The following is a 15,037-nucleotide window of genomic DNA, read 5'->3' on the forward strand; positions in this document are numbered from 1 at the left end:
GCCACCTCTCGCACCATCGCTGCTTGGCTCCATTTGACGTGGGACCTTTGAGTAACTCGGTCGCAGGTCAAGCCTGAAATTATAGTCTGCTCGCTCCGGGCTCCATTCCCTGTGAGCTCACTAACAGTCCAGGCTGTGTGTGTATACAGTAAACCTCACATAAGTTGTATCAGTTGGGACCATATAGTTAATATGACTTGTGCAATGTACAGTAAAACTTGTATACTTGGCATAAGTCGTATTAAATCTATGGTCCCAACTGATATGATTTGTGTGAGGTTTTACTGTATGAGTTATGTCAAACTTGCATAGAATATAATTTCCTGAACAGGACTCAAGCAGATGTACCACTTAGGGCGATTATACGACTTATACAGATCAGACTTGTGTGGGTTTTACTGTATTGCCCGCTCCCTCACACGTGGAATAATCTTGATACTAAATTGGTCAACAATCCTGTGAGATTATCACAGCGTTTTTTGGTTGAGTGGTTTAAATGGGTATTTTTGTATTTTAAACGCACCTGAATCAGCGTTGCAGTGTGAAGCTGGGACCAAAAGTTATTTGAAATAAAGGGCTTTATTTCCTTTTTAATCCAAAACACAGCCTGGGCAGCCAACACTGATCAGACTCCCATTCCCATCCATCTAACTAACTAACTAACAGGATTGACCCCGGCAGCACTTGACCGCTTAACCCTTTCCTTTCCAGCGATTGATCCCTTAGCTTTCTTCCGCGGGGGTGGGAGAGGAGGAGGGAGAGAGGGGAATGGGCAACGTGAAAGGCTTCCTGAATAACTGCACCAAAAGAAACAAGCAATCATCAAACCTCTTCAATTTAATTCTGGAACATTGAATAATATTCAGACGTTTGTGTGAAATGAGCTCTGGCCAGTACAAAGGAGGGCAGATGGGGTTAAAAGTGCATTTTTCCTTTTGTGGTTTTATTTTTCATTTAGTTTTTTTTTAAAAAAACAACATAATTAGCATCTTGTTTTCCGAGTTCTGTCTGCTCTTTGTCCGAACAGGGGGCCAAGCAGGCTGCCTCACTAAACCGAGAGAACGATCTGACCGATCCTCTGTTAAAATAACTGTATTTTTCCCTGTTTGCGAGACGTATCAATGGGCTTTGAAAGTCAGGAACGGATTCTGTGGCGTTACTGTATTTATTTGCAAATGAGATTTAATCTGTATATTTTTGTGATTTTATTTCCCTCTTCTCTCTCCTCCCTTGCCTTGCCCTGACCCGAACTGGTCGCTTCGAGGTGTTTTATTTTGCGTTCTTTTTCCTTTCAAACGAAACCGAGTCGGTCTGCGAAAATCTCTGTGTCCGCCTCAGTACGTTTTCTACCCTGCAGCAGACTAGAGCCCCTTATTGACTGTTAAGAGATGACTGAAACCTGATTCCGAGACCAGCAAATTCACCTTTCCGTTTGACCAAGCAACCCAGCCAGACCTTTGTCATTCTTTCCCTCTAATAACTTGGCACCAATTTTCCAGTTTAGGATTGTCTTTTTGTAGTCCTTTCTCGACCTGCACGTCGTCATTCGGACGTGAATTAGTGCTATTGAAACATCGCTCGTTCCCCACGCACTATTGACACATGCAGTATCGTTTGGAGAGAAAGAGAGAGAAAAAGTGTATTATATTTCTCTATTAAAAAATAATTTTCATCTGTTGTGAATTTATTCCCCCTTTCTTAAAAGAAAGTCACGTTTGGTGACTTGAACCCCAGGAGGGTTTTATTGATGCAGTTTTGTGTTGATTTTTTAAATATATAATCATTTTATTTCAGCTAGCGCTTGTTAATAGAAAGTCTCAAAGGATCCATTGTCATTTCTGTCGAGGAGAGTGACTGTTTTGTGGGCAAACACAGAAACATCTTGCAGACAGCCCTGAGATGATAAATTGGTCATTTGTCCCAGAGCTATTTGTGGGACATTGCTGGGTGTAACTGGCTGCCGCATTTCACCCAGTCACTCCATTTTACAACAGATCTCCAATTTCTCAAAGCGCTTCACAGGATTCAACAACAACAACAAGATTCCATTTATAGAGCGCCTTTCACGTCGGGAGGACATTCACTGCAAAGTAGTGTCTATATGTTTTGTAGGCAAATGTGGCAGCCGATTTGTGCAGAGCGATATCCTACAAAGAGCCATGAACTGAATGATCAACTCCTGTTAACTCTACAAGCCAAAGACGTAACAGGTAAGGTGGTCCTAACTGGACAAGCGGTGGGAAAGCATCAATGACAAGCTATGTGTGGGTTTAGCTGGTTAGATTCCAGCAGTTACCCCAACCCATACACTGGGGTCCCCAAGCCTTGGCTCTTGCCAACGTGTGTCTAATACTTTCTGGAATTAGGTTAGCAGGATATGTCCCTCCAGAGAGTGCACATTTCACTCCCAACAATCTATCTGGGATTTCCACGTCTGGTGGGACGTGTGCAATTTAGATGGTTCATAGTGATGGGTTTCCGCATGTGCCAGACACCCAGCTGGCCAAAGAAAAACTGAATGGCCAATTGTGGATTGTCCAAAACACCAGGAGAAACTCCTGTTTTTAAATCGTGCCCTGGGATCTTTAATATCTACTTGAACAGGCAACGGGGCCTCAATTCAACGTCTCACTCAACAACAATCGTGTTTTGGACTGTCAAGATAGATGATATGAGTTCCAAGTCCCGACGTGGGGCTTAAACCCAGAACCTTCTGACTCAGAGGCAAGAAACCTAGACTGGGAAAGGCTGACACCCAAACACACAATGAGCTGAATGGCTTCTCTGTGCAGTAAATGGCTATGGGTTCCCCACAGAGCAGGGATTTGTATTATTCCTTTTTGGTTGTGTTTTGAGTTTGACCCAAGGCCTCTAGGAAAGGTTGGGAGGGCAGCATTGGAGCCAAGCAGTTGCCAAGACGATCTGAAAGTTTGTGAGATTGGACGGGTCGAGGGGTGGGGGAAAGGAATGTTACGCTGGGATTTTCCATGGTGATTTCTGAGCTGGTTTCAGTCATAAGATCACATTCCGCTGATGGATTACACCACCTGAGGCGTTCGCCCATTCCCAGCCAGCTTTGTGTTTCTGTACTCTCGGTGGTTGAACAGTAACCTCAGTCACTCGTCTGAAGCAACTCCCAATGACACTAACAAGCAAAATTAGTGTCTGAAAAACACTATATTGCTGTGTCTCCAAACAAGTGTCCAAACCCAATTACTGAGGGGTTCCTCTAAGGGGTGAAAATGTTTGTGAATATTTATCTGGCATGGAATGCACTCTCTCTCCCTGGAGGGACTCACCCTGTTTACATAATTTCTGAGAGTCAGGATCGACATCCTGACTGATAATCTCCCAGATAAAATCAATTCACGCCGGTTTGTGGGGCATTGGTGTGCAATATACAAAACTGACTGCCACAAAATGCACAGTCATTACACTTAACAGTAAAATCCTGTGACGCGCTTTGTAAAATCTGAACGTAATAAGGCGCGATATCAAATGCAAGGATTTTTATTATCTATTAATATAACTCTGCGTCAGTCAGTGTATAACGCTGTGTGTAATATTCTCGTCAGTCGGTGTGTGTAACTCTCACTCTCTGTATATCACTCTTTGTGTAACACACCCTCTCTGTGTAAGTCTCTCAACCTCTATATCATCCTCTGTAAGTCTGTATCTCCCTCTCTCTGTGTAACACTCTCTGTATATCACTCTCTCTGTATAACACTCTGCATATCACTTTCTCTGCATAACACTCTGTGTATCACTCTCTCTGTAAATAACACTTTCTGTATATAACACTTTCTGCATATAACATTCTGTATATCACTCCCTCTGTATAATACTCCCTGTATATCACACTCTCTATATATAACACTCTGTATATCACTCTCTCTGTCTCTCTCTGTGTAACACTCTCTGTATATCACTCTCTGTATATAACACTCTCTATATATCCAACTCTCCCTGTATATCACTCTCTATATATAACACTCTGTATATCACTCTCTCTGTCTCTCCGTTAACACTCTGTATATCACTCTCTCTGTCTCTCTCTGTGTAACACTCCCTGTATATCACTCTCTGTATAACACTCTGTATATCACTCTCTCTGTGTAACACTCCCTGTATATCACTCTGTATATCATTCTCTCTGTGTATAACACTCTCTGTATATCACTCTCTCTGTATGTACCTCTAACACTGGTTCCTCTCGTGCTATTGGTTGACCTTCTTCCCTCGCCTCAACCTACCTTGGAGGGCCGTGTGATTGGTCGGGGCGGGGGGCAGCGGCCGGCTGTGATTGGCTGGCCCCGCCCATTCAGGGGCGTGGCGCGGCGGCGAGGAGTTTGGTTGCGCGGGCGGCCGGGAAACCAAAGATGGCGGCGGCTGCGGGGAGGCGGGAAGCGGCCCGCAGCCCGGGGCTGGCGCTGCGGGGCGCCGCCGGGCTCTGCGCGCTGCTGGCCGGCGTGGCGTCCGCCGGGAGCCGGGGCCCGACGGGGTGCAGGTGCTGGGGGTCAGCCTGGACAGCAGTAACCGCAGCAGCGCCTACATGTGGGCGGGGGAGATCCGCGCGCGACCCGGGGCCGACTTTCTCCTCAGGGTGTTCGGCCTCGGGCTGGCGGCGGCCCCGTGGCCCTGGCTCGCCTGGAGCCGGGGCCTGGCGTGCGGCGACAACGATACCATCCTGGGGGGAGCAACGGGGGGGAGCCGCCGCTGAGGCTGGAGCGGCCGCGGGAGAGCGGGGATCACTGGGCGCTGGTGGCCGTCCGGGTGGCGCCGACTCTCGGCGGCAGCTTCTACCTGTGCGGCCGGTCTGACGCCAGCGGCTGGGCCTCTCCGTCGGGCGGCGACACCCGCCTCGTCCTCCTGGAGGCGGGGGAGGCAGGGGAGGAGGAGGAGGAGCCTGGCGAGGTCCCGGCGCCGCCGGCCTGGGCTCCGCTCTGGGCTCAGCTCGCGCTGATGGCGGCGCTGCTCGGCGCGTCGTGCGTCATGACGTTGCTGCGACGCGGCGCGCTCTGGCTCGAGCCCCTGGAGCTGCGGCTGGTGCGCACGCGCGGCGGCTCGGAGCGGGAGCGGCGGCGGGCGCCGCGCTGGAGTCGCTGCGCGCGCGCGGCGGGGTCGGGGTCGGGGCGGGGCGGGCGGCGGCGTCGTCGGCGTCGGCTGCGGCGGCGGCAACCTGGTGCTGTGCGCGCTGCTGCTGGGCAGCGTGCTGACGAACGCGGCGCTGTGCGCGGTGACGCAGGCGGCGTGCGGCGCGCCGGCCGCCGGCGCCCTGGCCTGCGCCGCGCTGGTCTGGCCGCTGGGGGAGCTGCTGCCGCGCGGCCTGTGCTGCCGCTACGGCTTCGCGCTGGCCTCCTCGGCCGCCGGCCTGTGGCTGACCCGCCTGCTGGTGGCGCTGGCCTCGCCGCTGGCCCTGCCGCCGCCCTGGCCCTCGACCTGGGCCTGCGCCAGGACCTCAGCGCCTGCTTCATCCGCCGGCGGATCCTGGAGCAGCTGCTGCGCCGGAGCCCCGGGGGCGGGGGCGGCGGGGAGGGCCTGGGGCCCCGCCGGCTGGGCCCGGGCAGCGCCAAGGCGGCCGAGGACGTCATGACGCCGCTGGCGGACTGCGTCATGCTGAGCTCGGAGGCGGTGCTGGACTTCGTGACGCTGTCGCGGGTCCTGCAGAGCGGCCACGCCCGCATCCCGGTGTTCGAGGGCGCCGAGCCCTCGCACACGGTCGACGTGGTCCACGCCCGCGACCTGGCCCGGGTGGACCCCGAGGACCGGGCCCCGCTCAGCGCCATCACCCGCTTCTACGGGCGGCCGCTGCACTTCGTCTTCAACGACACGCGGCTGGACGCGGTGCTGGAGGAGTTCCGGCGAGGTGAGGAGTCAAGTACCCCGGCGACGCGCGCCGGCGCCCCCCTGCGGTCGCCGTGGCGTAGCGGTTAGCGCGCCCGCTTGGGAACCCCGGGACGGCGGGTTCGATCCCCCCCCTTTCCCTCCACTTTTCAACGATGATTATAATAATAATGATGATTGTTATTATTATAATAATAATTCTAATAATAATTCTAATAATCGTCATCATCACAATAATCGCTGCATTTTAATGAGGCGCCTTTGCGTTGGGTCGTGGCCCGCGCAGCACACAGTCACTACACTTGGCGGCGCCGCCCCCGCGAAGCGCTTCCAGACGTCTCAGAGCGTCGGAGTTTATTATTACTTATTAATTATTGCCATTGTCGTTATCGCGTCTTCGAGACGTCTGTCGTCCCGGCGAATGGATTTGTTCCGCGGTGGGGGAGCGATCGACACATTTGTGACCGTAGTAATAATAATAATATTAACAATAATGGAATGTAACGGCGTCGTAATAACTGTCAAAAAGAAAACCGATGGCGGAGCTGCGGTTGTTATTTGTCTTCACGTAGTTATCGCGTTATTGTTCGCGCTGTTAATTTAAAAGAAATATAACCACCACCACAATGATGACAGTAATAATATTAGTAGTAATAATAATAATACTCCTGGCCTTTGACCCCGGTCGCCTTGTCGCGCCGTCGCGACGTCTCGAAGCGCTTCACGAGCCGCAAAAGTGTAGTGTAGTGACTGCGCGTTTGGTGGGCGACGTCCCCCACAAACAGCCGTGGACTGAGCGGCCAAATTATTTCTATTTCTTAAAGGGATCGTTAGCCCCGGAAAGTGATCGGCCGATCGACTAACAGCCGGGTTCCTAATTACTGCCGAGTAAACAACAGCGACAACTGTACATACATATATATATATACATTTACATACATGGCGCCTGCGCGCGGGTTAGTGTCCCGGAGGCGTGTGGAGTAAAGAAATGTACCTAAACGTTTCGTCCTACCCGCTCGCGAGAGGGCAGCGCGATCACCACTACCCCCACAGGACTCCGCGCTACGAGTCAACGCGGAGGTTTCGGGGGATCTGTGGGGCTGTTCAGTCCCACCGAGGATCGCTCGCTCGCTCGCTCGAGGCTGGTAACGCCCGCCTCTCGTCTTCCTCCCGCTTCCAAGGCAAGTCCCGCATGGCGATGGTGCAGAGAGTGAACAACGAGGGCGACGGAGACCCTTTCTACGAGGTGTTGGGTTTGGTGACGCTGGGCGATGTCATAGAGGAGATCATCAAGTCGGAGATCCTCGAGGAGTCAGACACCTGTAAGTCCCCCCAGCGTCGCGGAAAGGTGTGTAATTATTATATCAATATATCGCTTTAACAGTATCTCTCGTCAAGCGCTTCGAGACGCCTCGACGACGTGATAGGCTTCTCTATCAAATGCACGGGTTGTTGTTGTTGTTGTTGTTGTTAAACGCCTGCTGGGAGAGTTTGCGTTTAAGCTGTGACTGACGGGAGGAAGCGCGGGTGGATGGAAGAGTGTCACGTCCTCGGTTTGTCTCGAGATCGTGCTTTCCAACCGTGCCTTTGAGTCGCCTTTCCATCCCCCCCCCCCACCCCCCTTGCCTTGCCCTCCACCCCTCTAGATTCAACACCCCACACCCCCCACACCCCACACCCCCATCTCAGTTGCAAACCCTTCACTGTCCAGCGTATTGGGACATCCTCCCGACGTGAAAGGCGCTATGTAAACGTGTGTGTGTCTCTCTCTCGGTTTGCGTAGGTGTGTATGTCTGTGTGTGTGGGCGCGTGTGTGTGCGACCAGAGAAAGACTGAGCAAGAGGAGGACATGAGCAATGAGAGAGAGAAGAGCTACTCCCCACGCCTCTCTCTCCCTCGTGCCTCTCTTACACTCGCCCCTCTCTCTCTCTCTCTGCTCCTCTCTGCAGCAGAGAAGATCAGGAAGAAGCCGCCCGGGATGGACACCCCGATCCAGCACAGGAAAGAGGACCTCACGCACTTCAAGATCTCCGACAACGACGCAAAAATCAAGATCTCCCCACAGCTTCTCTTGGCCACTCAGCGCTTCTTATCAAAAGGTACGGCGGGCGGGAGGGGGGGGGGTGGAGTGTGTGTGTGTGGGGGTGTGTTTGGTGTGGGGGGCAGTGTTTGAGTGGGTGGGGAGGGGGGTTGGTTAATCACTGCTATCATAACCCCCCACCCTTTGCAGAGGTGGAGCTGTTCAGCCCGGCCCGGGTGTCGGAGCGGGTTCTCCTGCAGCTCCTGCGGATGCCCAGCGTGACCCAGGAGGTCAGGTTCGATGAGAACGACAAGTGGGCTCCGCAGCACTACCTGTACCAGCGCAATCAACACGTCAACTACTTCATCCTGGTACTACAGGTGAGCAACGCCACTGGGCGCCATCGCACGCACACGCACACGCGCACACACGCACACACGCCACCCCCAGGGGGCGCCGTTTCCTCTTCGTACCCGCGCTCCCTGTGCACAGCTCTGCGTGGAGCTCCAGGCCATCCAGGCATCCCCTGCTCCTTATTATCATAATTAATATAATAATAATTAATAGTAATGACACTTGCATTTGGTGTATGTTACTAACACAACAACAACAACAACAACAAGATTCCATTTATGGAGCGCCTTTCACGTCGGGAGGACGTCCCAAGGCACAGTGTGTGTGTGTGTGTGTGTGTGGGCGGAGGGGGCAGTGCGTGGGCGGAGGGGCAGTGCGTGGGCGGAGGGGCAGTGCGTGGGCGGAGGGGGCAGTGCGTGGGCGGAGGGGGCAGTGCGTGGGCGGAGGGGGCAGTGCGTGGGCGGAGGGGGGCAGTGCGTGGGCGGAGGGGGCAGTGCGTGGGCGGAGGGGGCAGTGTGTGGGCGGAGGGGGCAGTGCGTGGGCGGAGGGGGCAGTGTGTGTGTGTGTGTGGGCGGAGGGGGCAGTGCGTGGGCGGAGGGGGCAGTGTGTGTGTGTGGGCGGAGGGGGAAGTGCGTGGGCGGAGGGGCAGTGTGTGTGTGGGCGGAGGGGCAGTGCGTGGGCGGAGGGGCAGTGCGTGGGCGGAGGGGGGCAGTGTATTTGTAGGGTATAACGGGGTGTGTGTTACTCACAGGGCCGTGTGGAGGTGGAGATTGGAAAGGAGGGACTGAAGTTTGAAAACGGAGCCTTCACTTACTACGGTGTCTCAGCTCTGGCTGCTCCCTCCTCGGGTACCGTCTGTCTGTTAGTCTGTCTGTCTGTCAGCCATCGCCTTCCTCTTTGACCGTTGCCTACAGTCACCTCTCCCTCCCTTTAGCTCAGTGTTGTGCTCCGCGAGTGTGGGGGGTGGGGTGGGGAGGGGGTGTTGGGGCTGTGTAGTGCAAGTAGTTGTTGGTCAGTGTACGGTACACTAACCTGAGGAGTCTGATACCTTTGGGGTAATAATAATCCTTGCATTTAACACAGCCCCTTATTAGGTCTTCCAGACGTCTCAAAGCGCTTCACAGTGTATGTGACAGTGTATTTTGTGGGTGAAAGGCGGCAGCGACGCCCCCACAAACAGCGGTGGATTGAGCGACCGGATTAGTATTTTGTTAGCATCGAACGAGCGGCCCGGAGATATCTTAACCTGACGCGGCGCTGTTTCTCCGCAGTTCCTTCGTCGCCGGCCGCTAACAGGAAGTGGAGCTGCCGTGATCCGTTTCCCAGGGAGCAGGCGGGGAGCGGGGAACCCATCACCTACTGCCCCGACTACACCGTCAGGGCTCTCAGCGAGCTGCAGATCGTCAAGGTGAGAGCGACGGGAATCGCTGGCGTTCGAGGGCAACCGTGTGCTCGCGTTTCACCCACAAAACGCACAGTCGCTACACTGGACGGTGTGTCCCGCGGAGCGCTTGGAGACGTCTCTTAAGGCGCGATGAGGCGCCGGGTCAAACGGCAGGACTATTATTGTTAACAGCAGCAAGAGATTTCACAGCACGTTCTCTGTTCCTTCTCCAGAGAAAATTCTCTTCCTCTCTCTGTCTCTGAGTGCTCTCTCCCCTTCTCTCTCTCTCTCTCTCTCTCTCCTTCCTCGCTCCCTATTTTTCCCTCCCCTCTCTCTCTCGCTCCCTCTCTCACTCCCCTCCTCTCTCTCTCTGCCCAGGTCACCCAGATGCAGTATTTGAACGCGATTATGGCCTCGAGGACACACGGCTCGTCCCCATCGCCCGACACCTTTGAGCTCAAGGTGATGCCGTGCAGCCGGACCACGAGACTGAGCGATCAGAACGCCTCACAGGGTAAGTGTCCATGTGCGACTGGCATCTGGTAAACAGTGGGACGCGCGTGTGTGGGTGTAGTCAGCGTTGTGAGGTGTGTTTGGTCAGTGCTCTTTGTGTTTATGTGTGTGTGCAGTGAGTGCGTGTGTGGTACAGTGTTGTGAGTGTAGTCAGCGTTTGTGAGAGTGTGTGTGTGTCAGTATGTGTGTGGTCAGTGTTTGTGTGTGTGGTCAGTGCTGCAAGTGTGTGTGTGTGTAGGCTGTGTATGTGAGTTGTGTGTGTGTGTGTGTGTGTAGGCTGTGTGTGTGAGGTGTGTGTGTGTGAAGGCTGTGTGTGTGAGTTGTGTGTGGGTGTGTGTAGGCTGTGTGTGTGAGGTGTGTGTGTGAGGTGTGTGTGTGAGTGTGTGTGTAGGTGTGTGTGTGAGTTGTGTGTGTGTGTGGGTGTGTGTAGGCTGTGTGTGAGTTGTGTGTGTGTGTGAAGGCTGTGTGTGTGAGTTGTATGTGGGTGTGTGTGTAGGCTGTGTGTGTGAGTTGTGTGTGGGTGAGGCTGTGTGTGTGCGGTGTGTGTGTGTGAAGGCTGTGTGTGTGAGTTGTGTGTGGGTGTGTGTAGGCTGTGTGTGTGAGTTGTGTGTGTGTGTGGGTGTGTGTAGGCTGTGTGTGAGTTGTGTGTGGGTGTGTGTGTAGGCTGTGTGTGTGAGTTGTGTGTGTGGGTGTGTGTAGGCTGTGTGTGTGAGTTGTGTGTGTGTGTGAAGGCTGTGTGAGTGAGTTGTGTGTGGGTGTGTGTGTGAGTAAATATAAAGAGAAATAATCATAATGTGTGCTGTTTGCTGCCCTCACACTGATGAGAGATGTCAGTAATTCCCCATCACTCTGCCTCACTCTCTCTCCCACTCTCTCTCTCTCCCTTCCCCCACTCTCTCTCTCTCTCTCTCTCTCTCTGTAGCTGCTGCCCCAAACTGACCTGAACGACGGGAAACCAAAAGCCTCGATTTTTAAAACGTCTGTTGTTGCTGAGAGCTGTGACGGAGACCGTTACTGAGCTGAAACGGTGGTGAGACCAAGTGGGAGCTCAATCCCACGTTTACCCTCGGAGCAGATCCGCACCCCCTCCTCCCCTCCCCTCCCCATAGCCCCGCTCCCCCCGTCTCTCTGCCACCAACGTCAACTAATCCCGTGGAAAACAAGTGTCTGCGGAGTGCGGGCTGTGGGGAACAGGAGTTTCCGGAAGGGCAAACATTTCCCTTATTTTTCTAGTTAGGAAGACTGGAGATGATAATAATATTATTAATAATAATAATAATAATAATCCTTGCATTTGATACAGCTCCTTCTCACGTCCTTGAGGCGTCTCAAAGCGCTTCGCGGATTAGACCGTAAAGCGCAGTGACTGTGTTTCGTGGGCGGGTGAGACGCGGCAGCGATGAACTTGAGATGAGACGAACGTAACGTGCGATTCTTACCTCCTAACGCATAGCCTTTGTGTCATCAGAGTTCCCCTTCCCTGTCAGGGGTTTAGATTTGGTCCTGAATGCAAAATAACAGCTGCGGATTTAACCTTTTAATGAATCGTTTGATTCACAAAGGTCTGTAGGGCTCGTCGAGGCTTTGAGTAGGGGGTGTCATCGTCTCTGATTCAGGTGATTCTATCCCTTGGGTTGCGTCGACCATTAATGCAGTATTTTGATTCTCCAGCCTGACGGAATATGAGAGTCATTTTATAAACATAATTCTCGATCCCTTGTCTAGCCAAAGATTCCCAATAATAATAATAATAATAATTATAATAATCCTTGCATTGGATACAGCGCCTTATCACGTCTTCGAGACGTCTCAAACCGCCTCACAGGACACACTGTAAAGCGAATTGACTGTATATTTTGTGGGCGAAATGCCAAATGTAGAAGCCGAGAGAAATCTACAAGTGCCATTGAATCAAATCAGCCATTTCCAGTGTTTTATACCCTCTCTGGTTTGGGCTCCAATGTAGTTTGCAATCGGCGGCTTAGTTCTGATGAGCCGAGTTCTGATCTGTTTGCGAATGTGTGAGAGATATCTTAATTTCAAATGAAATCGTGTAGTGTCGTTTGTATGTACGTTTTACCGTAATATCTCAGAGAGATTTTTATTAAAGAGTAAGTGGTGAGTGTTCGTTGTCCTGTGTTCTGCCATTATAAGCAGTTGAAGCGTTAAGAGATTTGGATTGCAGGTCAGTTTAATAATCTTTTTCTGCACGCGGTTTTGCAACCTCGTTCCTCGTGGTCATGTTTTCCAATAGCCATTTGGGTACAAGACGTAAGAGTGTGTGTCAGTGTCTGTGCTGGGGGCTCGCTCCCCCACTCTGCTCTCGCCCCATTCCCTGCTCTCTCTCTCTCTCTCTCCGTCGTGTCTGTGCTGGGGGCTCGCTCCCCCACTGGAGCTCTCTGCTCTCGCCCCATTCCCTTCTCGCTCTCTCTCTCTCTCTCTCCATCGTGTCTGTGCTGGGGGCTCGCTCCCCCACCCTGCGCTGGCGCTCCTCCCACCACCTTGCGCCTGACATGGCGCCTTACCGCGCCGTTGAGACGTCTCAAAAGGCGCTTCACAGGATACAACCGTAAAGTGTCGTGACCGTGACAGTCTGTGGGCGAAACGCGGCAGCCAATTGCGCCCGGGAGCGTCCCCATCCCCCCCCCCCACGCAAACAGCTTGAAGAGATTGAGGCGACTGACTGTTTGTGACGGCATAATAATGGCACAGTGAGCCTCGGTGGTGATGTCACGGAGTTTGGGGGGAATCGAGTTGTCTTGCTCTGTGCAGCCACCCGAGGAGCCCGTGGAGGACAGGATGTTGGGTTGGAGGATTATGTGACCAGTTTGCTGGCAGATGGACTGTGTCAGGACGCCGCCGTCTTTGCCTCCTCCTGTCCGAGGCTGCTGGCTGCCAAGGAAGAAGGTCTATTGGAGCAAATGAGCCCGAAGGTTTCAACGTTCCTCGCAGTTGTCCCTCTCTCACCTGCTCACCACCTCCCCCACACCCCCCCCACCCCACCCACTCCACCACCACTCGCTGCTTTCCCCTCGACTGGATCCAGCCCCACGTATGTCCCTCGTGCTCTCCGTTCCATCGGACACCGCCCACACTTTCAGCCACTACGTCTCGAAGCTCTGCAACTCTCCCCCCCCCCCACCACCCCAATCCCCCCACCTACGCCACCCAAATCTTCCTTCTTCAGGTCACTCCCTCCCTCCCTCCCTCCTGGCTTGGCATCGTGCTCCACCACTGTCAAGCGCTCTGGAACTCTACCCTGCGTGGGGTGGGGGGCGCGCGGGCGCTGTATAAGTCATTGCTTTTGAAGCCCTCGTTCCTCCCCACCTCTATGATCTGCTAACTCCATATAGACCTGTCCTCTCCCTCCGCTCAGCGGGCTCCGGCCTGCTTCACGTCCCGCCCGGCCCTCCCCACCATCAGAAGCCGAGCCTTCAGCCTCTGGAACTCCATCTCACTGTCCCTCCGCCTCACTCCCCTCCCTTGCCTCCTTCGAAGCCCGTCTCAAGACCTTCAACTGCACCTTCGGTCACCCTCCTAACCCCGCCCTCCCCTCCCTCCATCCCCTCCTGATCCCAACCCCCAGCTCGGGTCCAAAACCCTGACTGTCCTTGGGACGTCCTCCTGACATGAAAGGGCTCCGTGTAAATGTCATTTGTTGTCGTTGAAGGAAATCAGGATGATCCTGAGCTGCGATCGGAAAGGCTTCCTGGTCAGGGGGCTGACCATCAGCGGGAGGAAGTGCTACGTTATCCGGGATAACTTCTACATGGACGGGGATGACACCATGGATATCCGGATGAAGAGGCAGGAAGGTACACCATGCCTCAGCCTGGCCATCGCCAGGTCAAAGAAGGTGTTCATCATCATCATGGGGAAGCAAGGCATTCACGGAGGAACTCTCAATAAAAAGGCGTTTCAGATGGCCACTTACATCAGGAAGTCTGGCTGTTAGCTCGAACCTTTGTAACCCCCAGAACAAATTCCTACGGTATCTCTCTGTGGCTATATTTTCCTCCAGATTTCATAAACTATTTCATTTTTGTAACTGTGCTTCCCCAGCGACTTATTTTGAGCCTCAGACCTTAGATTAATGATAGTAATAATAATAATAATCCTTGCATTTGGTATTGCGCCTGATCGGGTTCCGCAGAATATACTGTAAAGTGTGTGACTGCATTTGTGTGGGCGAAACGCGGCAGCTGACTGCGCACCGCAGCGTCCCCACAAACCGCCGTGGATCGAGTGAGCCAATTATTATTATTTTTAATTCATTAAAGGGATTGTTACCCCCGGAAAGCGATCCACCAATCTACTAATAACCGGGTTCCCACTTACTGCTTGGTAAACGGAGCTGCGTGGAATAAGGAAACTGGTCCAAGGTTTCGCCCTGGTCCGGGAATCGAACCCGGATCCTGTTGCTTGCGAGGCGAGTGCTCTCGCTGCAGGACACCGCCACATAACGCCCGCGAATGATACGAACCTCTCACCTTGCAGATAATCGGGCTGCGGTTCCTAATTAGAATTGTGAAAAGACAAATGATCGCAGCGCGAGCCGCAGCAACCGGACTGATTGCTACGGAAACCTCTTCTACGTAGTCGGCACTTTCAGGTAAAGTGACCATTACGGAGCGAAGTTCTTTGAACACGGATTGAAATGAGGTGCGTTTCCCACTCCACAGCCTTTTAAACAAAGTTACATCATCATTTTTCGGTGGGGGTGTCACCCGGGCGTCTGACACCCGCGGAAACCCATCACCGCTGCAACCGCAGAGTCTCCAAACCCAACTGGAAATCCCAGAGAGAGAGATTTTCGGAATGAAATGCTCTCTCTCTCTCTCTCTCTCACTCACTCTCTCTCTCTCTCTCCCTGGTTTACCTAATTACTAGATTTCACTTAAAATCTCCAAATGCCACCCTTA

The 15,037-nt window shown here is 53.3% G+C and overlaps 2 protein-coding genes across 3 annotated transcripts in view; both read left to right on the top strand.

Annotated features, from left to right (window-relative positions):
- The window catches only part of LOC103172463 (VIP36-like protein), a 56,717-nt gene that overhangs the window by 14,299 nt on the left and 27,381 nt on the right, over positions 1 to 15,037 (top strand). The window lies entirely within an intron of this gene.
- Positions 11,093 to 14,128, top strand: LOC121851047 (profilin-2-like). 2 transcript variants are annotated; one of them, XM_042344548.1, is made up of 2 exons: positions 11,093 to 11,145; positions 13,786 to 14,118. In XM_042344548.1, the coding sequence occupies exon 2, from the start codon at positions 13,795 to 13,797 to the stop codon at positions 14,068 to 14,070; it is 276 nt and encodes a 91-aa protein (XP_042200482.1). In that variant the 5' UTR covers positions 11,093 to 11,145; positions 13,786 to 13,794; the 3' UTR covers positions 14,071 to 14,118. The 2 variants fall into 2 exon arrangements, with proteins under 2 accessions (XP_042200482.1, XP_042200481.1); XM_042344547.1 differs by lacking the exon at positions 11,093 to 11,145 and adding an exon at positions 12,957 to 13,048 and having other exon boundaries at positions 13,786 to 14,128.

The sequence above is a fragment of the Callorhinchus milii genome, unplaced genomic scaffold (genome assembly GCF_018977255.1).
Source record: "Callorhinchus milii isolate IMCB2004 unplaced genomic scaffold, IMCB_Cmil_1.0 Scaffold28, whole genome shotgun sequence".
Taxonomy (NCBI): domain Eukaryota; kingdom Metazoa; phylum Chordata; class Chondrichthyes; order Chimaeriformes; family Callorhinchidae; genus Callorhinchus; species Callorhinchus milii.